Source organism: Vombatus ursinus, unplaced genomic scaffold, assembly GCF_900497805.2.
Source record: "Vombatus ursinus unplaced genomic scaffold, bare-nosed wombat genome assembly UNPS02014817.1, whole genome shotgun sequence".
Classification (NCBI taxonomy): domain Eukaryota; kingdom Metazoa; phylum Chordata; class Mammalia; order Diprotodontia; family Vombatidae; genus Vombatus; species Vombatus ursinus.
The window spans coordinates 3,624,893-3,649,460 of record NW_020954595.1 but is presented as its reverse complement, the minus strand read 5'-3'; the positions used below and the strand labels follow the sequence as shown (position 1 = coordinate 3,649,460).

Here is a 24,568-nt window from a genome sequence, read left to right as displayed (position 1 = left end):
TTTCTCCACATTGGAAGGTAGTCCAGATACCTGAAGGAATCTCTGCAATTACTTCTCAGGGCATGGGTAATTTTAGTTAATCTACCTTGAAATTCAAAGGTAGCATCGTAGAAGGGGATAGAGTGCAGACTTTGGAGTTAAAAAGATCTAGGTTCAGATGCTGCCTCTGACACTTTCTAGCTGTGTATCTGTGGGAAAGATGTCTAATATTTCTGGGTCTCAAGCAACTCTCCACAAGTTCATTTGTAAGTTTTAGACTCCCATGATGTAGAACAACATCCTCAAGTTGAGGACATGAGAGATCACTCAGGTATCTTTTATATAAGAATAAACTGTCAACCCTTTGGTTTTCAAAGATTCCACTCTACTCAGAGATTGAGAAGGATAGCCGTTTAATTCAGACCACTCCTATGTTTTTAAGTGCTGAAAGGCTAGAATAGGGTGTGGTTGGGACCTATGATTTTATTGGTGAAGGGATCTCTCTGGTGAGCAAATTTTTTTTTCTCCCAGTGGAGGTCAACAGCTTTGATGCAACTCATAGTATAGAAGAATTGTTTACAGTATGGACAGGTTCAATAAGTTGCCCAAGGTGGGTCTTCAACGCATGGATTTCAGGCTCCCGGGCCAGGTTGTTTCTCCACTGCACCCCAGCAATAATAACAATACCAAATATGAAAGTTGATACTAGTATAGCACTTTAAAAATATCAAAGCACTTTCCCTAGATTATTAAATAAAACTGTATGGGAGATACCTTGATTGTAAAGATATCCATTTTACAAATGGGGAAACTGAGATCCAGGGAGGTTAAGACCCAGAGGCACAAAGCTAAGAAATGTTTGAAATGGAATTTGAATACAATCCTCACTTTAAGTGTACTGTATTCCTGAAGCCATACTGCCTCCATCCATGTTGTTAAACTCATTGTACAGTTCTTATTGGCGGAAAGTCTGGATCAAGAAAAAAAGTGCAGTGTAGATTTCATTAATCTACCTGTATTTAGCCTGATAGAACAGATTTTAGTAGAACAGAATTCAAACAGAAGCCTGCCACCCTAACACAGTGTCCCTGGACATTTTTCTTCCTCTTATGTCTTTCCTGGTCCCCTGGGGCACAGGATTGGGGGGCAGGTTATCTATGGACATTCACTCATCCACCTAAAAGCATCCATGTTCTCCTCCTCCCAGGCTCTCAGAAGTAGTTTGGCAGAGGGATAGGCTTCCTGCAACTACATGGAAGATAAATACAAATTTATTCACTATTAATTAATTTTGCATTTAAGATCATGCAAAACTAGTTAATAAACCTACATTGATTAACTGCTGATGACAGGACAGTAGCATCCTGATGCTAAGTTGTGCAAGGGAAAAGTGAAAAATCCCATAAAATCATTCACAGTTTTCCAAATCTCCATAGATCTGAGCACAAATTTTCACATTCAGGTTTAGTCAGTTCAACAAGCATTACTGAGGGCTTACTATTGTCAAGCATTGAGAATTAAAAGAAAGGCAAAAAACAGTCTTGGACCTCAAGCAGCTCATGATCATTAGCTCATTAGATATCGGGTGCCAATATACAAACGACTATGTACAAACATATTATATACAGGATAGGTGGGAGATGACCACAGAGGGAAGGCCTTAACAGTAAGTGGGCTCACTGATATTTTCACTGGTACTTGAAGAAATCCAGGAAATTCAAGAGGCAGAGGTGTGCTGGGAGATCACTCCAGGCATAGAGAAGGGCCAGAAAATAGTGTCTTGAGTTGAGAGATGGAGTGTCGAGTGCAAAGAACAGCAGGAGGCCAGTGTCACTGAACCAGAGCGTAAATGGTGGGGAGGAAGGTCTGAAAAGCCTGGAAATGGAGGAAGAGACCAGGTTAGGAGTGGGTTTACAAGCCAAATAGAGGATACTATATTAGATCCTGCAGGAAATAGAGTCACTGGGTGTTTCTAAGGCTGCTTTGGGTCTCTTGTGAATAGCAGCAATACCTACATTTCTCAGCTTCCTGATGGTCTCCTGAGGCCTTGATGTGAAGTGTATGTGGCCAAAATTGTCACAAAATTCACATATAGTTCACCCCAAATACACTTTATTACTGTATGACCATGATGATTTGGTCAGCTTTTCTTAATTTGTCCTGAGGGAGAGACTGTTTCAGAGTGTGAGCCAGGATAGATGAAAAAGTTAAATCGAGGAAGGAAGAGGAGGAGGAGGAGGAAGGAGGGAGGAGGAGGAGGAGAAAGGAGGAGGAGGAAGAGGAGGAAGGAGGAGGAGGAAGAGGAGGAGGAAGGAGGAGGAGGAAAAGGCGGCAACATACTTCAAAAGGAGAGGGGAAAATCTTGGGATTTTTTATATGAAAGTGGAAAATGAATCTTTAAAAGAACAGAGGACCAAAACCTAAGTAGATATCAAAAATGATTTTTTAATGAAAGGCTTCCTGTATGGAGCAGACAGGCTTCCACAAAGAATTTTTTTTTAATAATTAAATTATTTATTTTTAGTTTTCAACATTCACTTCCATAAGATTTTGAGTTTTAAATTTTCTCCCTTTCCCTCTCCTTTCCCCTCCCCAAGACAGTGTGAAATCTGATATAGGCTTTTCTTATTCATTCATATTAAGCATATTTTCCCATTAGTCCTGATGTAAAGAAGAATTAGAACTGATGGGAGGAATCATGAGAATGAAGCAATAAAATAAAACAACAAAAGAAAAGGAGAATAAGCAGTCTGCCTCCATCTGCATTCAGACTCCATAGTTCTTTCTCTGGATGTGAATAGCATTTTCCATCATGAGTCTTTTGGAGTTGTCTTAGATCCTTGCATTGCTGAGAAGGACTAAGTCTATCAAAGTTAGTCATCGCACAATGTGGCTGTTACTGTGTATAATGTTCTCCTGGTTCTGCTCACTTCACTCAGCATCAGTTCATAAAAGTCTTTCCAGGTTTTTCTGAAATCTGCCTGCTCATCATTTCTTACAGCACAATAGTCTTCCATTACATTCATATACCACAGCTTGTTCAGCCGTTCCCCAATTGATGGGCTTCCCCTCAACTTCCAATTCTTTGCCACCACAGAAAGAGCTGCTATAAATATGTTTATGCATGTGGGTCCTTTTACCGTTTTTATGATCTTTTTGGGATACAGACCTAGAAAAGATAGAGCTGGATCAAAGGGTATGCACAAATTTTTAGCCCTTTGGGCATAGTTCCAAATTACTCTACAGAACGGTAGATCACTTCACAACTCCACCAGCAATGCATTAGTGTTCCAATTTTCCCACATCTCCAACATTTATCATTTTCCTGTTTTGTCATGTTAGCCAATCTGATAGGTATGATGCGGTACCTCAGAGTCGTTTTGATTTGCATTTCTCTAATCAATAGTGATTTAAAGCATTTTTATATGACTATAGATAGTTTTAATTTCTTCTTCTGAAAACTGTCTGTCCTTTGACCATTTATCAATTGGGGAATGACTTGTATTCTTATAAATTTGACTCAGTTCTCTATATGTTTTAGAAATGAGGCCTCTATCAGAGACACTGGTTGTAAAAGTTCTTTCCCAGTTTTCTGCTTCCCTCCTAATCTTGGTTGCATTGGCTTTGTTTGTGCAAAAACTTTTCAATTTAATGTAATCAAAATTATCCATTTTGTATTTCATAATGTTCTCTGTCTCCTGTTATATCTCTATCTCTTAGTCATAAATTCTTCCCTTCTCCATAGACAGGTAAACTATTCCTTGCTTTCCTAGTTTGCTTATAGTATCCGTCTTTATATCTAAATCATGTACCCATTTTGATTTTATCTTGGTATAGGGTTGGTCCATGCCCAGTTTCTACCATGCTATTCTCCAGCTTTCCCAGGAATTTTTGTTAAATAGTGATTTCTTATCCCAGAAGCTGGAGTCTTTGGATTTATCAAATAGTAGATTAGGATAGTCATTAACTGTTGTGTCTTGCTATTCCACTGATCCACCACTCTATTTCTTAGCCAATATCAAGTAGTTTTAAAGATTGTTGCTTTATAATATAATTTAAGATCTGCTACAGCTTCCACAAAGAAATTTGGACAACAGTAACACAGCTAGCTGAGATGTGTCGAGAATACAAGACCTTGCTTTCTTCATTATTGCTTATAAACAAGCGTCTGAGTCGACAATTGGAAACAAAGGTTTGTCAGCTCTCCTCTAACACAGATTCAACTCCATGCATAGGTTAAGATCTTATAACATGATGTTGACCCACAATCTTCTGATTATAGATCTCAAGAGACTGAGAATCATGAAATTTGTTGCCCACTGTCATGGAGTTTGACCCAATAACATCCCAGGAAATGAAAGTGAGATTCCCTAATGATGGGCAGATCCTTCAGAAACTCCTGGTTACAGTTGAGGTGCTGCTTAAGGCATCAAACCCTACAACTTGCAAAGCTCCTCAGTGACATCCTTGACCACTCCAAAGGTATAGCCCTGATGAACCACATCATTTACAAAAATGGAATAATGGATATCAACAATATGTTGTTGGATACATATTCCATAGAATTATTCTCCCGGTATGTCTATGTAGGACAGGCTACCACAGATGGTGAATGAACTGGGCTTAGAATGGGATAGAAGAGCAGGTTGGATTTTAAATGAAAACTGCCCAGGGATTTCAGTGATCCCAAAGGCCTACTTGACATTTTCTGGGGTTTTGTTTTGGTCCATACATGTCTATCAATGTAAGGAACTCCTTGTGAAAAAACTCCTTCTGCCAACAGAGATCTTTAACACTTCTGCAACTAATGATCTTAGATAGTTGTCCAGGTCACTGAAACAGACCAGGAATCCAAGTGATCCTGAATCCAGGGCCAATTCTCTGTCGACTACATCCACTACCCACTACCTTTCACTACGAGAGAGAGAGAGCGAGAGAGAGAGAGAGAACATTTTTGTACAAGTATTCTTCCTCTGATAATCTAAAGTGGGGAATCTTGGAATATCGTAATCTCCAAAGGATCCAAATTCCAGGTGGCCCAAAGTTGGGGAGGAAGCAATGCTTTGTAGGAATAAGCAGTTGCAGCATGCTCACAGTATAATTTTTTTGCACATTGTAGCAGAAACCAAAACCACTTAATCTAATTAAAAATATGCATTAATTGAGGCTACAGAGACAAAATTAGAATAATCTCTACCCCCAGGAACTTACACTCTTCCTCTTATTATGTTGGGAAGTGTGTGATCAGAATAGGTGAGCCAGTTTGACAGCAAAAGTGAAATGCATGTGAGGAAGGGTGCAAGGGGAAGATAGAGGGACAGCCCATGAGTTATATATATATATATATAATAACCATTTTCTCTGTAATTTTATTTTATGCATTTAAAAGCATGATTCTGAGAAGGGGTTGACAGATTTCATCACACTGACTGCCCAGGGGGTCCATCTCACACACACACACACACACACACACACACACACACACACACACACAAACACACACTACAAGGAAGCTTTGACTTAGAGAAAGATAACTGTACTTGTGTGTTTGGTCAGTTTCATAGTAGTGGATGATTGGCAGGACACTGAAAACAAGTGTGCAAAGCAAGGAGGGTGTGGATGGATTGTGACCTATCCGATGGAGAGAATTCCTACATAAATGAGCTCACAGATCCCTTCTAAATAAGCGGCAAAACCACAGCTAACTCCTTAGAATGTTTCTTCAGGAAATTTCCTCCTTGAGCCTAGGTTTTCTCATCTGTAAAATAAGGATACTAAGAGTTGAACGTGTCACCTCCCCAAATTTCTGGGAGGAAGGTGCTTTTTTAAGCCTACATCATTATCTGATTGTGAATGACTGCTGTTGGGAGTCATGCTATTATTTGATTATTATTATTGTCACAAAGAAAGCACTTAATAATTTCAAATTCGTTTTTCATCCTTTCACTTACTCATTTGTGTATCCAGTTGTACTTTAGGACCAAATGCCCCAGATCATGGAAACCTGGGCTCTAGCTTGCTAAGAACCTGGCTGCCTCACCCCTGATTTGAAAGGGTTTTGATCCGCCTTCCCTCCCTTGGCTTGTCTGCATTTCTGATTCTCATTGTGGGATCAAAGACCTAGAACTGGAGGGAACCTGAAGCCTGTCCCTTTACAGATGACCAGCACTGGGGGCTAGGTAGTGGGGCAAGAGCTGACTGCCTATGTGGGATTAGTCCAATCAGGAGATGAATATGCCTATGGCAATTCCAAGTGATTCACCAAAGGTCACACAGTTTCTGAGCATCAAAGGTCCAATCGCTTGGGGCTTTCACCTAGCCAAGCCTATTCTTCTTCTCCAGGTGCCCACAGACCTGAGCAATTTGCTTAGGCATTCACTGATTACCCTGCCTTGTCTTGGTGGAATTTCCACTTCTCTCCCTTTCCCCTCTACCTTTTCCATCTGAATCTTGTCAGGTTTCTAAAAGTTGTCACTTTCAGACAGAATATTTTTGAAAACATGAATTCTAAGTGCAATTAAGGATCAGGATCTCCCTCCCCCTATTATCTTGCTCTGGCCTCCCCCAGAGGAAACAAACACGCCTGCTTTTATGTCAGGAGACTTGCATTTCAAGTCTCTACCGATTACATTCTATTTTAGAGAAATGCTCTGGAAACAGTGTCGAGAGGGTGTTAACGGAAAAGTCTGTTTTGTTTGGACAGCTTCTTTCCTTTAATGCTGAACTTTCTACCAATTTTTAATACTTAGCCACTCATTTACTGATTGTAATGGCCCTCTTGGCTTCCTATTGGTCTCACAATTTCCTTAGAAACACACATTGTTAAAGAGTAATGTTGAGGGGAATAAGAAGGCAGATTGATTTGGACGTGTTTTCCCTGAGCCAGGTCCTCTGGTATGGAAGGGTTTACAAGTTGCAGGTGGACCTCTCCTCAAGTAAAGCAGACAGCCCCAAATCCAAATTTACTAAAGCTTTTCATAAATGGCTAGCCATATCTCTTACAGGTAGAGTATAGTAATGTATTTTATTCATATGTATAGTCCAGGGTTTGGAAACCTGCAGCCTCGAGGCCACATGTGGCCCTCTAGGTTCTCAAGCACGGCCCTTTGACTGAATTCAAAAAAGCTGCACTTGAGGACCTGGAGGGCCACATGTGGCCTCCAGGCTGCAGGTTCCCCAGCCCTGGACCCAATGCCTAGAGCTCCAACTTTGGCTACAGTAAGTTAATTCAACCAAAGGTGATAGCCCCAAAAGTGAACCGTCTTTGGCTTAACATGTCAATAGCAATAGTTAACTCCGGAAGAATCTTCAAAATACCCTATTTTAGGTCTAGATAGATGTAAATAAGAGTTTCCTACAGCCATATAAGCACTCCAGGTAATGCTACATATGTTGCGTATGGGAAAGTATTTATATAAGATCATAGAATATTGAGCAAGAGAAGATCAAGCCATCATCTTATCTGCTCACCTCATTTTTAAAATTAAGAAACTTAGCCCCAAAGAAGGAATGGGATTGGCTCAATATCACACAACTAGAAAACAGCAACATCAGAATTAGAACTCAGGGCCTGTGATTCCAGACTGGGGGTTTATTTGTGTGTTTTTATTTTTGTTTGTTTTTGTTTTGTTCTGCTTTATTTTTTCCCCCACAGAGTAGCAACCTCCAAGCTCCAAATTCCTGTGTGGCCTTTTACTTTCCCCAGCCTCCATGCCCCTTTCCCTAGTCTCTCTTCCTTCCTTCTATGCCCCAGCTGTCTGGCTCACTTTCCCTGCCGTTTCCCCCTTTCCCCTCTGCTTCCTTCCTTCTCCGACCTCTTTCTTCCTGAATCCCTCATCCTCTGCTTTAGTCTCTTCCATCCCCGCCTCCTTTCCCAGGCCCTACATTGTTTTCTATATACTACGGAGGCTTTCGGGTTCAGCAATACTGGCCAAGTACTAGAGTTGTCCATTGCAGATGAGGGTTGGAGAAATTGGAAACATCAAGCCTTCTGTGGCTTCCGCAGCATTCAATTCTCTTGAGTCAAGTGCATTGACATTAAGCAATTCCTCAAATCAAAATACTACTATTTCTTTCCATTTTTTTCTTAAAATGGGTTAAAAACATCATGTGTTTCTGTGTTCAAAGACATAATAGCCATTGCAACAAGGGCTTGGTGCAGTTCAGGCTTCCAAAAGAGGAACAGTCTCTGAATGATGACTCTTTCTATTTCCCACAAACCTTGTATTTGTTAAAGACACACCCTCCTATTCCCCAAAAGAAGGCCTCTGATGGGCTTTGGGAGCACTCAGGAATGATTCACAAAGAGTCACTAGATGCTTTGGGTGGGTGCCCATCTTCCTTGGGATGGGCCGATCTCAGACATCAGATCTATCAGTAGGCAGGAACTCATTGAAAGGCTACTGGGCTTAAACTTCATGAGGGATACAGGATAAGACATGGTGTCTGCCCTCCAGAAATGCACAGTGGAGTTGGAGAGGCATGTGAAACAATTAAAAAACAATGCACGATAATAGTTTAAGTATATAATTGGGGGTTAACCTCAATGACTAACTACAAATGGAATGACTACCTCATGTGCAGAAGGGATCAGGCCTCTGCTTGGCCCCAGAGGGTAGAACAGGCATCAATGGGTAGAATTTATAAGGAGGCAAATTTTTTAGCTCAAACAAGAACTTCATAATAATTCATATTGTCTGAAAGCCAACAAGGTTCTGCCTTAGGAGAGACTGGGCAAATAGAAGCCTGGCTTGAGAAAGATTCCAGTTCAGACACATATTGGGTTACACGGTCACTTCCAAATCCCTTCTTTTAAAAAACATGCTATAAGACTTCTGGAGAATATACTAAATTAAATAATACAAATATGTATTCATTTATTCTTCCATATCTATCTATCTATCTATCTATCTATCTATCTATCTATATATTTATCTTCGAGTACAGGGGCTGTTTCATTTTTGGCTTTATATTATTCCCTGTGCTGAGTACAATGTCTTTCCCGTAGTGGTTGGAGTTTGTGTTTAGAGAACATTTGTAGGCACATGGGGAGATGCCAGGAGGAAGGTACTAAAGATGCATGAGAGAAAGAGGCAGGTGGACATGGGAGAAAGGAGGTAGTTAGAGTGGTTAGGCATAGTCAATTGTCTGGGGATGTCTTTATTGTTCTGTAACCAGGAGAAGGAGGAAAGATAAAAATAATGCAGGGGAGTTTGAGAAATGAAGGCAGGGAACTGAGGCAACCCATTTTGGATGTTTGATTCACATCCCCTGGAGCTTTCTAGTGAAAAAGTGGGTCAGCTTGGTCCCCTGTAATAGAAATTATTAGTTTGCAAACAGATATTTACTCTGAACACACACATACATACATACACACACACAGAGTTGTCTAATTTCAAGAATGACTGTACCCTTCCTTACAGAAAATGGAAAAAACTTGTATCATGTGGGATGTGTGTGTGTGTGTGTGTGTGTGTGTGTGTGTGTGTGTGTATACTCACATATATAGGTATAGATTTTTATATGTGTGGATAGGCAACTAGTTGGATGGGTAAGAATTGGACCTGTGATTTCATTGGTCTATAAAACAGCCTCAAGGAGGGAAGTCCCACTAATGTAGGATGGCAACTTCTCTACAGCCTACAGTTTTAGAGAGTAGCCTAGAACTAAGAGATTAAGCAATTTGTCCAGCATCATCCAGTCAGTCAACCAGCAGTTATTAAGCACCTACTGTGTGCCACTCACCATGCTAAGCATTTTACAGATTTATCTCATCTGATCCTTACAACCACCTTGGGAAGTAAGTGCTATTATTATCCCTATTTTATAAGTGAAGAGATTGAGACAGAGGTCAAGTGACTAACCCAGGGTCATACAGCTAGTAAGTATCTGAGGCTAGATTTAAACTCAGGTCTTTCCCAACTCCATGTCCAATGCCCTATTCACTGGGTCACCCACATACTTCCAATAGAGGAAGCAGAGATCCCTTTGGATTTTAGAGTCTGCCTATGACAGTATCTCCCCTTATAGTGTCCTTAATGAACTCTTTTTGATTCTGGAAGAATGAGTCATGGGTCATGAAGTCTAGCCTTGCTACTCACTGTGGTCTATTTGATTAACCCTGTTACTAACCCCAAGAGATCACCAATGTGTTAGAGAATTCCAAAATCTCAGAGTTGGAAGGAACCTTAGGAGTCACTTAGACTATCTAACCTCCATTGTATCTCCAAACACCATCATCCAAATATTACTTAAAGGCTTGTGGTACCCCGAGGTAGCCAATTCCACTGCCCCATAGCTCTAATTGTTAGGAAGTTTCTCTTGTTATTAAGCCTGAGTCTGCCTGTCTACAATTTTGTAATTTTTTTTTTGTTTAGGCAATTGGGGTTAAGTGACTTGCCCAGTGTCACACAGCTAGTAAGTGTCAAGTCTTTCATCTGAGGCCAAATTTGAACTCTGGTCCTCCTGACTTCAGGGCTGGTGCTCTATCCACTGTGCCACCTAGCTGCCCCTCTGTCCACAATTTTAAACCCATGTCCCTCTATCTGCTTTCTGGTAGTAAGTAGAACAAGTGTTATTCTTCCATGTGATCCCCCTTCAAATACTTGAAAGAAGCTATTGTATGTCATCTAAATTTTGTCTTTTTGCAGGAAAAAAAAATCCTCAGTTCCTTCAGCCAATCCACGAGAGGACCCTGGTCTCCTTCCCATCTGTTTGGTTATTTTAGGATGCTGTCTTGCTTGTCCAGGTCACTCCTAAAATACATAGACTAAAATTGAACACAATATTCCTAGTGTATTCAGATTAAAGCCTCAGACTAATGGAGACTTCAGCCATATTAGTGGCAACTCAACAATGGGACTTGTTTCAGAGACTTCCAATCAGTAGCCAGAAAGTTCATTGATTATATTTTAGGGTTCATTATTTCAGACCTTCACTTTCATCATCTGATTCATTGTCTGAAGATAATACAGCAACCAGGTGATTGTGCGTCCAAATTGGTTTGGATTGCAATGTCAACAGTGTAGTGTCTACCACAGTAAGGATAGGGAAAGAAAAGATCACATTATGAATCATCATCCAGGGCTTAGATTGCCAAAAGCCTGAGAGTTCAAGGGGACTGCTTTCTGAGAGGGGAAAATTATGTTAGGACATCCTTAATGGCCCTCCCTGTCTTCTGTCTCTCACCTCTCCGAATCTATCTACACAGCAGCCAAACAGATAATCCCAAATCATGTACCTAATTGTGCCATCCCCTCCTCAGATGTCTCAAATTCAAAGCTTTCAATGTGACCTTTAGTGTTCTACAACCTTCTCCATACTACCTTTTCAATAATTTCATATTACTCTTCTCCATTCATTCTCCATTCTAGTAAAATTAGTCTGGTAGATATTGCCTGTATAGAACGTGCTAACTACTGCACCTGTTTGTTTGTTTGTTTTTTTTCACAAGTAACAATGAATATGAATAAAAAAAAAATCATTGGAATGAAAACACCCAACAATGCTTACTGTGGCCTGGGCACTATGGGAAGTACTAGGGATACAAATCAAAGAGCAAGGTGGCAGTGCACTCTAGCTGCATACATCCCAAGGGGTGAAGGAAATATGGCTGGATACAGATGGCTAGAAATGAGGTTTTCCTTTGGGAAGTCACAGGTTGGTGAGTGGAATTTCAGAGCCCTTGAATGCAACCCTTTTTCCAAAGCAATGGTAGTGTTGGTTCAATGACTATTGCCAGAAAAAGTTCACGTGCCATGTCCAGAATGGGCTGTCCTTCAAGATCTCCACCTCCCAGAATCCTGAGGCTTCATCACAGAACAGCTTCGGGGCTGTCTCCCACAGGAAACCATTTGGAATTCCCCGACTTATTTTTGCTCTCTCTTTGTCCTGAAATCATTTTGATAAACTTGATCGATTACTTGTGAACCATGTAGAAGGTGAGTTCCCTGAGAATAAGGGCCATTCCTTTCTTTGATTTTTTGTCCTCCTATCTCCATTGCCTAGTTCAGTGCCTGTCACATAGTGTGGACATAATCAGTGCTTGTTAAATTATATTCAATTGCTTCACGAGATACAATAAATTCCTTTTTCAGAATTTACCATCTTGCCATATTATCATTTAATATGTGCTGGAACATAGTAAATACTTCATCTATTTCTTTCCTTTCTTCCCTCTTTTTCTCCCTTTCTTCCACCCTCTTTCTTCATTCTTTTCATTTCTTTCTTCCTTCTTCCATCTGTTCCTTCCTTCCTTCCTTCCTTCCTTCCTTTCTCTCTTCCTCCCTCCCTTCCTTCCTCCTTTCCTTCCTTCCTCTTTTCCTCCCTGCCTCCCTTCCTCCTTCCCTTCCTTCTTTTTCTTAACTTGAAACCTGTCTTACAAAACACAAGAAATTCTTCATCAGTTTGTATATATTACCTTGGATGACCATTATCATAACTGATAGATTTGTATGTTATAAACTTCATATATGTCCCTGCGCATATTATTTTCTTATCCGATTACTAATATATTTTAAAATATTAATATTTTTGAGGTTTATTTTAGAGAATGCTTAGCTTAAAATTATATGTGTGTGTGTGCATGCGTGTGTGTTTCATACATATTTACATATGTTTGTTTAAAAAATAATAATCTTGGTCATAGTATTTGCTTGAGAAGATACCTAGTATAATGGAAAAGATGCTAAGCTTCACCACTCACCACTTTCTAGCTCAATGGCTTCAGTCGAGTGACCTAACCTCTAAAAAACTCACTGTCCACTTCTCCAAAGTGGATTTAAAAATACTTGTCATCCTCTTGGCTTCCCAGGGATATCATTGCATAGTAAGAGAGCTCTAGGCTTAAAGCTAGAAATCCCTGGGTTTGAATTCCACTTCTGATCCTTTCCATCTTTAAGACCCAAAGCAAGTCACTTCATCTTTGTGAGTCTCAGTGTCTTCATCTGTAAGGCTGACATTAGATGATGGATAGAAAGAGCTGTATAGAGGACACCTGCTCTTCAGATTGGAATAATAACGATAGCTGACATACCTACCTCACAAAGATGTTGTGAGGATGGAAGGAATATGTGTTAACTAAGCAGGCATATGGCAGAGAGGATGGAGTGCTAGGCCTGAAGTCTCAAAGACCTGAGTTTGAATCCCACCTCAGACAATTATTGACTGCTTTCCTGAGCAAATCACTTCAGCTTTCTGGTCCTCAATTTCCTTACCTGTAAAATGAACATGATAACATTTACCTCATAGTATATTGAGAAGTTTGTTGGAAATAATAATTGTAGATTGTTATTAAATTCTTTAAAAACCGTAAGGTCAGGGGCAGCTAGGCAGTGCGGTGGATAGAGCACCGGCCTTGGAGTCAGGAGGACCTGAGTTCAAATCCACTCTCAGACCAGACACTTGACACTTACTAGCTGTGTGACCCTGGGCAAGTCACTTAACTCCTATTGCCTCACCAAAAAGCAGAAAAAAAAATAAGGTCAAGGCTAAATAAGCAGATCTGTTTCTTCCTTTCCTGAAACATGAAACATTGGAGTAGGTGATCTCATAGGTCCTTTCTAGCTCTAAAATTATGTCATTCTGGGATTTTCCCAATTGTTATGCTTATTGTAATGGGAAAAAAAGGAGCAAAATGAAAATTTTCACTTATCAGAAAATTGGTCATCCAGTGATTTTTCCATCCAAGTCTCTCAGTGGCACCAGGGCTCTCTGAGCTGTCTAATGTTGTTCTGCATGAGTCCCAGCTTCCTCTGCAGAGGTCCATCTGTCTTCCATCCAAGTTTCAAAGCTACTGGCTCTCTGAGCACAGTGATGCTAATGATAAGGTGGAGGGCTGTGCATAGGGGCTGAAGGAGCTCGGTGGTGATGTCATGGGGCTCTGGGTATGTTTTCTGCAATGAGAATAAATGGCTGGTACTTCATGCAGGCAAGAAGTGGCCTAAGCACCAGCAGCCCGGGGCTGGGCTCCATTTGCAGGGCTTAAATTTAGGTCAGAAGAAAAGCAGCAATCATCATATCCTTTAACTAGAATCAGCCAAACAGGATACAGGTAGCCACAAAACATACTCATTGCAAAGAGTAACAGAATCACTTCAAAAAAGGTAATAATTGGTCAGTCTTGCTTTTTTTTGCAACATGTAGTTAAATCTGTTTAAGTGTGGAGAAGAAAATGGGAAGGCAGCTTACTTTATAACCCCCTAGAATGGCACTAGTATTAGACAAGTGTACTATCAATGAGAAGGACAGAAACTCTGTGCCAGAGAACCTCCCCAGAACCCTGGAGTTTGGCTCAAACATGTAGGCAAGAGCTTGGAAAAGGGTTGAAGGAAGCGTTGAGGCCTCCTCACCATTTGAGTGCACTGAGCTTCCCGCAGCGAGCTCATTGGATGATGTAGAGCAGTAGGGTGGATATAATTTCATTTTACTCGTTAGCTGATTTTTTTTAATTTGGAAGGTTCCCTCTTCTTGTAGTATCAGAGAGATGGAGGATGGGAAAAGGAACTGAACAAGTCATAGGCCTTGAGTGAGATATAACTAAAGGGAGGGTTGTGTGGTCGACTAATATCCAGGCAATATCAAGAGAGGTAGAGAAAGATCCTCTACATTCAGAGTGGACTTCCCCCGCCAAACCCCCACCATGAACAATTGAATGGAGGGAATGGGCAAGATCCTAGAGGAGGGATGAGCTGTTATCTTTGTCATTGGAGGGAGGGCCCATATCTATTAAATTACAGATTCATCCGCATATCAAAGTATGAGAGAGTCCCACGGCATGAACCTCAAGACAGGATTAGGGTTAGTGCTCCCCACAGAGTCTTCCATTGTCATCATCACCCTCATCATCGTTGTTATCATTATCACCAAAATCGCATGGGAAGTGCATATCATCCCCATGATCCAGTTTGCTGCTGAAGGGGCTCTGAGGCTACTTTCAGTGAGCATATAAAGGATGAACTTTTGTTCAATAAGAAAAAAGAAATTATTGCATTGATCTCAGCAACAGTCTATAGAATGTCGAGTTTAAAGGTATATTCACAGGATAGTGACTTGTCCTGGCACTGATTTGATCTGAACCCTGTGAATAATATGAGAACAGAATACTGATAACAATGACAAAATGAACAACGGTACAGCTAGAATAAAAATCCCATATTATATTAAACATGGGCTCATTGTGTCAAGGCAGTTATCAAATGGTTAACATTTATCAAAAAAAAGAATAAGATTGATAGATGGTAAAAGAGCTCTCAATTAGTGGGATAAGTTTTTACAGAAACACAAAAACGAAACAAAACAAACAAACAAACAAAAAACTACTGGAATAAGTAGACCTTGCTTTACAAAGCAATGGTAAAAGTTGGCCTAGGTGCACACCGCTGAGATTGTCAAATATACTCAAAAGTAGTTTATGTCTGGATAGAGTCTATGAAACATAAAATCCAATTTTGGATTCAAAGGGCCGTTCATGAGCAACCTCCATATAAACTCTACCAGCAATGCACCCACAAAGAAGTGTCTAATGAATAGTTTTAAGATGTCGATTGGTTTGGAGAAATGGAATGATATGATAGTGATTTAGGATCAGGTCATTACCACTAGACATTATAAAACAGTTATCCTTAAGGAGCCCAAAGTGATCATATCAATATGTTATGCAATGAAATGGTGAAAAGTAGGCAATGCATCATTGCAGTTTGCAAAATTTAGCATCTGTATACCAAGAAAGACACAATCAGATGGCAAGACTTATACATCAAAAGTTAACGGATGCTACAAATACAAATCCCCAAATATCCTTGAGATTCCACAAATAACATAGACCAAAATGTCGCCAACAACTGCCCAGACATACCATCGATCCATACAAAATTAAAAACTATGTTTTGTATTAGATATAGTCATGCTGAATATAATCTCCAAACTCTGTGGAATGAAAAGTTTGAAAATATAGATGCAAGGGCAGAAGAGAGCCCGAACTCTATGGCAACAGAAGAAGGTGTTTGTCGGTCTTCCTAGCCTCATTGCTATGATGTTTGCCTGAATCTCAGCACACCAAATTCATTATAAAAACAGTCAGTCATTTCATCTCCATTTGAAATAGTCTATAAGGCATTAAATATAAAGGCATTTATAACAAGGCAGTGATTGATCCTTGGGTCATTTCTATCTGGACTTGGGTTCAGAGGACCTGTGTTTGAATCTTTGCTCTTCTACTTACCAGGTATATGACCTGGAGTGATTTACAGCCCTTCTCTGGGCTGAAGCTTCACATCTCTAATTTAGGGATTAGTTTAGGTGGCTTCTGAGGTTCCTTTCAGCCCTAAATCCAGGATCACCAAAGAACTGTAGAGCTTTCTGCCCACCACAAGCTCTGACAGAATGAAACAGTAATGAGGGCATTAACATAGTTAGCTAAAGATTAGCATGTGAAAGGCAGGGCTTTTGATATTTGAGTCCAAAGGTGAGGAGTTTTGGAAGAAGAAAGAATAAGTAGGAGAACTATTCTGATGTCAGGAAAATGACCAGAGAATATCGCTCTATTTTTGCCAACATGGCATACTGGAGGCTTGCCTTACTTATGATCTCAACAGATATGAATGATTTTGTCATTCAATGAACCAAAACAAGTGGGTCATGTCCAAACAATTCCCTTTCTCTAAAAAGCTGGATGACCACTCCTTACATTTATTGGAGATAAGATCATTTGCCCAGCAAGAGACCAAATGTAGTTAGTTCCCTTCCATCTCTGGAATTTTGCCAGTATGTGATCTATGAAACCACCTTTCCTTTTAACCACATGAAAGGGTAGACACAAGATACTTAATTAATTACTAACAAACTAATCAACTAACCAATCAAATAAATAACTTAAATGTTCAGGCAACATAAACACACACATGCACATGCACACACACACACACACACACACACACACACAAACTGAACTGAAATTTCTATGAAATAGAGAAAGCTGTGGAATAGTGGAAAGATAACTGGATTTGGAAATAGGTTTGAGTCATGCCTGGAACTTTTGTCCAGATGCCATCAAACTCATTTGAATCTCAGGTTCCTCACCTGGCAAACAAACAGGCATAAGAATGTTACTAAGCCTACTTGGCAAGCTGTGGGTGAAAAAGCATTCTGTACAGACTAAAGCCCAATGTAATTGCTGGCTGACTATTGCATCCTATCACCAATATGGAGGAAAATATGGTTTTTATCTTTGTTTCATGAACACTCAAGCAGCTTGGCCTCTATGTATATGTAGACACACACACATAAATGTACGGATTGATTGTTTTCAGAGGATTAACGAGTAAAACTTGGTTATTAATTTAATAGTGTATGGTTATTAAATTGATTTGAGCATTAAAACACACACATACACACACACACACACACACATTGATTCTGCAGCATACACAGCCTAAAAGTCAAGCAATTCTGGGCAGGACAACATAATCTTATATCTAGAACAGAAAGTCATGGAGTGATATGCAAACCCTAAAAATAAATGGAGTTCTTCCTTGGACCCAGCATAGTCAAGGCACTGTGTCCATCATGGTGTGCGCTCCAAATGAAGTGCAATGACCTCAGAACATGTACCCACTTTTATGGGAAGAATTGTGAGCAGATTCTTTTTTTGGTGACAACAACGACCATGTTTTGGGTCATATTCAGATTGGTGTTTGGCAATTTAGATTTAAAGGCTGTGGATCATTTCCTTGCAGATGAGAATCCTAATGCATAAGCTTCTCTTTGAAGTCCTTGCCTCCTTTATGACTCACCTCACTCTTCTACAAAAAGGCATCCCTGAACTACACCCCCCCTCCCATTTTAGTGCCTTTCAATTACCTCGTATTGATTGTATGTGTGTGTATCCTCTATTTCCCTATAGGTACACATATTGTTTCTTTCCAATGGAGTGCAGTCTAGCTGAGAGAAGATGGCTTCTTGGCCATGATTATATCCCCAGAACCTAGAGAGTGTCTGGCTCACAGTAGTCATCTGACAAATTCTTGTTGAGATGAATTGACTTAAATTCAACTGAATTGAATGAATCCAAAGTGTGGCCCAAAATTCAGTGACAGAGAGCCCAGTGGGTTTGAGGCAGCATCCATTTCCCATGCTTTCACATTATTGGCCTTTTAGGTTTAGAAATTAGCAAGGTTGTAGGTTGGGGCTTTTTTTTTTCCTTATTGTTGCTGTTTTGTTAATTTTTTTCCCCCAAGATGTAAGGGAACTTGATCAGCTACTGCTGTGGAGAAATGTATTTATACTTGCCGGTATGCTTCCATGTCCACTCCTCTGTGATCATTCACTTATTTTTTTTTTTCCTGCAGAGGAGGGTTCCTATTTGTATTCTGTGGTTTGACTGGTGTGTCTTTTCTTCTCCTGGTCCAGGATTACCCTTTATGACTACCAGGCTATGTGCAGTACCAACAAAGAAAGTAGTGACCGGGCCCACGGTTTATTAGATGTAAGTATCCTCACAGCTGAGTGCCCTTTTAGAAAATAGACCAGAAATTCTTTGTCATCTATGTCTTTGTCTCTGTCTCATGTCTGTCTCTGTCTTTGTGGGTTTCTCTGTCTCTCTCTTTGTACTCTTCTCTGCTTCCATTATCATAATTAGAAGCCCACTGTGGATATTGTGTAGATATATTATTTTTGCATGATAAAAAGAGCCTTTTCCCCATGAAAATGTTTTTTTTAACTGATCCTGAAACAAAACGACTAGATATAAGGAAGGAAGATTTCAAGGGACTAATAACTTCTTTTTGAAGATAAAAAAATAATCCCCAAGTTTTGGGGTTCTGTCATTTGGAGGAATATAAAAGGGAGTTTCATTTCCTTTCACAGAAATGCCAACATTAGGCTGCAATCTGGCTTCTGTTCTCTAATTTAATTAACATTTGTATCAAAGAACCCCTTCCTATTGCCCAGAAGCTCATTAACTACCCTTCGGCCATTCCTAGTGGTAATTAACGCCCCAGTTAAGGTACAAAGAGACACCCATCAATTAACTCCTGTCCCTCTCCCTTGGAGTAAAATACAGAATGTGAAATGTGCAAATAGTACCATTTGGACCACACAAACATGCCATCTGTACATGTATATACATACACAAATAGGTAGGCATGAAGTCCTGAAGATTAAATCAAGAGTAGAGTCTGCCTAAAATATCTCAGTAGAGACATTAAATACATATAGAGCAATTAAAAAACCAAACATATTTCCTTTTTTTCATTACAGCAATAGACTGTGTATAACAGATATCATGAGTAAAGACTGTCTTATTTTTATACCAAAAATATCATACAGAGAGGATGAAACAAACAAAAACAATACGAAACAATTTTTTTAATCAATTGGAGTATTTCTAAGGAACAGCTAATACTTTAAAAAACAAAAAAACAAAACAAAACAAAATGGAAACTTCCTTCTCTTTTGTCCTTTTGAATCCAGCTTCTCTCAACAATGCAACTATTTGCTGAATTAAAAAAAAAAAGTTCCCAAGTTACTCTTTCACCATCAGGTTTAAAAGCTCAAAGGCTTTTAAATAGTAATATGCATTTTAATTGTTTAATCCTGTATTTACATAATCCCATCCCTTGCCCAGGGATTGAACCACAACCTCTTAAGGATTTTGGTGGGTTCAATTTCCCATTGGTTTGAACATGAGCTACATGAGAGCCTGCTCTGTCACCCTGACCCTGTTATTTATTCATGTTCATCCCAGGCTACTGAGACCTACCAAAAATGGCCTTGCACAGTCTGACTGGTCAAAGATAGGGCATTTCTCAATGGTCTGACCACTGAGACCTTGCTGAAAGATCCAATTATTTTTCAAGTCATAAAATAGAATGGCTAAACCACAGGGTTGGAAGGGTATGTTTGGTTTCAAATAGCCAGTCACCAAAAGTTCAAATCCTGATCTGAACCTAATTCCTTAGGCCCAGGCACCTCTGCCTCTATGAATTTGGTTAAAAGTCTCGGGGGATCACGGAGATATCTACTTGTTCTCTGGTTTTGTTTTGGTTTGGTTTGGTGTTTTGGTAGTTGAGCTAACTATATTTCCAATGTCCTTGTTTATTCTCAGCTTTCTCCTTCTAGCCCACAATAAAAAGATGGAGAAAGTAGAAAAGGAAAAGTTTCAAGAATAGACAAAGTCTGGGACTGATTTTGATTTTGTTAAATATTAGACAGCTCTCCAATTTCTGGGGCCGATCTGCATAAATAAAAGGCTAAAAATTTCCCGAACACATATGCTAAACAACGGTTAAACCTAAAACAATATTTCCGTTTCAACAGTCCCCAAGTGGAGCCCCAAAAGATTCAGACTTCTTTCATTGCTAGTGTTTAAGACTCCAGCCTTTTCAATCCAAACCTGGCAGATGTTGTCCCTTCATTTTTGCAGAGGCCTCCACCCAGCTCCCATATCTGGCATGCCTAGGCACAAAAGCCTGAGTGAAAGAGAAAAAGAGACAGTCCGTGTTTTCCAGAAATCAGGAAATTGAATTATCTACATAGGAAATATCACAAAAACAAACAGTCAACTTCTTTTTTTAAATTAAAGCAGTTGGAAATAAAGACCAGACTGTCTTTTCCTTCTTCTCCCCACCTCCCGCACCCCTTCGTTCCCCCTCTTCCTTTATAGAATGAAGAAATTTTTCTCAAGGATAAAATCTTTTGTTTGCATGTTGACCACTTTAAAAAACAAAACAAAACAAAACAAAAAACTAACAAATGTGAGGAAAAAGCCCTAACCTTACCCACCCAATCCCTTCCAGCATAACTCATTAGCTGGTAACAAATTAAATGCATATATCTTTCCTACATTTCAGTGATAAGATAGCTTTAAGTGAGAATTGCACATCTTAATAGTCTAGTCTGGAGTCCTACTTTGTAACTAGTAATAAGAATTACAAGTCCTTGCACATTAGACTGGGAAATAGTAGTCCCTAGAGGTTAAAACTTTTAGAATCATTGGTTGGACTTCCTTCCTCTTCTTCCCCCATCTGCGATAATCCTTGTATTGAATCCTGTTTATTTTCCTTGTAAATCACATTTCATGAGGGGCCTATTCAAAGGTGTCCAATGCCAGTGTAGGGACATGGTAACTTTTTTTCATAATTTAGATAAAGCTGCTTTTTTTTTCCCTTACTATATTGGTTGTTTTTTTCTACAGCCTTATAATGCCTTCTTTGCTGCAGTTAAATGGATAATGACAGAACTGATCTTGTAAGTAAACCTTTGCTAAGATTTTGTTTTGCTTTTAATGTGATCTTTGCTTTTGTTCTGTTATAAATTGACCTGGAGGATAGAAGAGGCACTCCCTTGTTGGGTTTCCAGGGCATGGTCTGTGCTCCTAAATCGCCACATTGGATGCCTTGGACAATCTCACCCATCTGAATGAATGATTGTAACTTGTATTAAGTGCCTCCTAGTCACTGCTCATGCCCTCCCCAGGCTTTGTTTAGCTGTCTAACAGCTTGCCATCCGCCAACCCAATTTATTTATTGTGGTTACAGTTACATTCCCCATGAATGTCTGGCTGTTTTGAATGCTGCATGGGTGGGCTCTGGACCATAGGACCAACTGTCATGGTGATTCATTACACCACTTTGGATTGCTTAGCATGTACAGTCACGGGGCCTTTGAAATCATCTGCCAGAACCAAGAGGAGGGTCTCAGGTGTGATTTAATTGTTTACCCTGTCAAATACTAGTCATGTTTTCAATGTCAATTATTCATCAGTGGCTTGAGTCAAACGTAGAGTGGCACGAAGATGAAAGCCTAAGCTATTAAAAAAAGACATTGGACATACTCCACAGGCAATGTATCACACAAAAAGGAAGGATTCCATAGATTGACATGGAAGCAAGTCGCTTCAACAAGAACAAACTGGGTTTCATTTCATATGTGGTGGGTCTCCTCCCCCACAACCCCCAATCTTCAACCCTAGAGATTTAAGGAGGATTACCATGCTATGAAATTAATGAGATTTGTCTTCCAACATTCACAAAAATTTTGATACTGTTTTTGAAATGGAGTGGGAAATCATGTTGTAAGCAGAAGACTGGGCTGAAGGAGAGTGGGGGAAATGACAAATGATACCAGAACTTGGAATGAAAGTGACTTGTTGGCGGGCAGCAGGGACAAGTATGAAAAAGAAATCAGCTGAACCTTTCCCTGTCCCTATTCATTTGAAAAGCCATTTGCTATGACTATTGCTTAGGATAGGGGGAGAGAGAATGGTTTCATATTACCTTGAAATGCTGTTTTTCTTTGTATAATTGAGAAATCTTAGTTGTTTTAAAGCTGTCCCAAGGCATGTTTTCATAGGGAGAAGTTCATATGTTACATGCACACAGACCCTCACATTAGTAAGTCAGGCCTATTACAAACATTGTTAAAACAGGTTTTATTATTCAAGATTGTAGATTGAGGAAAAGAGAATAAAGCATTTTTTTTTTTACTCCAGTATTAAGGCTAAGGGAATCTCTAAACCCATAGCCCTCTGCTGGGGGTTCAGAATAGGCAGGATACTAAAGAATTTCTCTAAATCCTATCTGCCTGTCAAAGGGCTGCAGCTTCCTAACAGGAGATCTCCCTGCCGAAGGCTGGCACTTGATTAGGGGGCCATGACATGGGGATAGCTTGCTTTAGTGTTAATGGCAAAAACAACCTTTCACTCACAAGATAAAGCCCAGTGAAAATACACCAATAACTAATCCAAATAACCCAGGAACTATGTCAATAACTCCAATTGGGGATTTGTTTTCATTTTCAATGGGGTGAATCAATCAGGGAGTATATCACTACTACACTCCAGTGGTGGGTGGATGTCCCAGGAATGCTGAGCTTTCTCTTGGATTTTTTTTTGTAGGTTTCTGGTGGAATTTAACTTGTGCAGTTGGTGGCACTCAGAAACCACAGCCAAAGGTAAGTAGACAATGTGTTATCTTCTATTTAGTGACTATTTTTCTTTTTCGTTCATTTCTATTATTCAAATCTAAGCCCTACAATTCCTTGATGTAGGGCACTTCTGGAATGAAAATTTCCCACATGTATGCAGACTGATACCTCATCTCAAATTTGGAATGCCCCAGAGTTGCCCAGGACACTTGAAAGTTTAAATAATTTGGCCACAATTACAGTGCTAGTAAACCTTTGAGGGCAAGACTTGAATCCAGGCCTTCTTGACTCCACTAATCCATGCTGCCTCTCATGGCCTCTTAAAATCTCATAGGCAGTGACCCAGAGTTTCAACTCTTTGTTGGCTCACACAGGTGAGGATTCCCATGTGGAAAATGTCATTCAGAATATGCCTTAGCACACACCCCAGTCACGTGCGTGGGAACTGCCCCACTGCACAGAGTTTGTCAAAACAATCTGGGATTCATGCCTTGGGAAGTTGCTCTGTGATCCTGACCCCAAGTCATGCTGAACCTTTGTAGACTATCAGGGTTTGATCCTTGGGAGCCAGCAGAGAAAAGCCACCTAGTCATCCGAGAAGTGCTTAGACCAACTTACCATCCCAAAGAAATACAGATTTTTATGAATACCGTCAGCTCTCAAGCTAATCATATTTGCATCATTTGAATTATTTAAAATTCAATTCTTTCCCTATCAATTTTGTTTAGGTGTAATAATCTTATTTCAGGAGGGCAGGAGATAATTATGTTAATCCAGGCAACCAGAACACTCTTGTGCAATAAGCAGGTGGCAACACGGGTGTATATACTACAGGGAGATTAATTTATTACTTATTAATAATATTGCCTATCAGAATTTCAATTAAGACATCACTTTGTTAATATGAGAAGCATCAGAAGAGAGGAAGTACTGGACCTGGAATTGGAAAAGATGTGGGTTTGAATGCTGGCTCTGTGAATGGTTACCAACATATCTCTTCTCTTGGATCTTTCTATGGTAAAAGATATGTGCAAGTAAACATTATGACCCAGTATAAAAGCACCTTCCCATTCTAAGGTGTCTTTGTTTTCCCTTCTTGCCATCCACACACATATTTCCATGAAAGGCAGCCTATGACATTGTTTGATTTTGATAGTTCTGATTGAAAGTGGTTTGTCTTTTTTTTTTTCCTTTTCCCATTATACCAAGCCCAAATTTGCCTGTTTGGAACTTCTACCCATTAATGCTTCCTGACACCAAGAAAAATGATATTAATCCTTTTGCAAAACCATTCTCCAGGTACTTAAAGAAAATTATCCTTTTCAATACCTGTCGATTCTCTTCTCCAGGTTAACCAAACCCTAATTGTTTCAGCTAAGCATCATGTGAGATAACCTTTCACCATTCCACTCACCCTCTTTATGACGTCCTCAGACGTTTTGATGTCCTGCACAAAATGTGGCACCTAGTTTGTTGTTGTTGTTGTTTAGTTGTTCAGTTACGTCCAATTCTTCATGACCCTATGGACTATAGCTCACCAGGCCCTTCTATCCTCCACTGTCTTTCAAAGTCTGTCCAAGTTCATATTCATTGTATCCATGGCACTATCTATCCATCTCCTCCTCTGCCATCCCCTTTTTCCTTTTGCTTTCAATCTTTCCCAACATCA

At 39.8% G+C, this 24,568-nt stretch overlaps 1 protein-coding gene across 1 annotated transcript in view; it reads left to right on the top strand.

The window, feature by feature from the left end:
- CACNA2D3 (calcium voltage-gated channel auxiliary subunit alpha2delta 3) overlaps positions 1–24,568 on the top strand; it is a 1,008,438-nt gene that overhangs the window by 935,371 nt on the left and 48,499 nt on the right. The window contains exons 32-34 of the mRNA XM_027835883.1: positions 18,385–18,460; positions 21,170–21,222; positions 22,871–22,926. Of these exons, the coding sequence (XP_027691684.1) occupies positions 18,385–18,460; positions 21,170–21,222; positions 22,871–22,926 (185 nt within the window). The remainder of the gene's footprint in view (positions 1–18,384; positions 18,461–21,169; positions 21,223–22,870; positions 22,927–24,568) is intronic.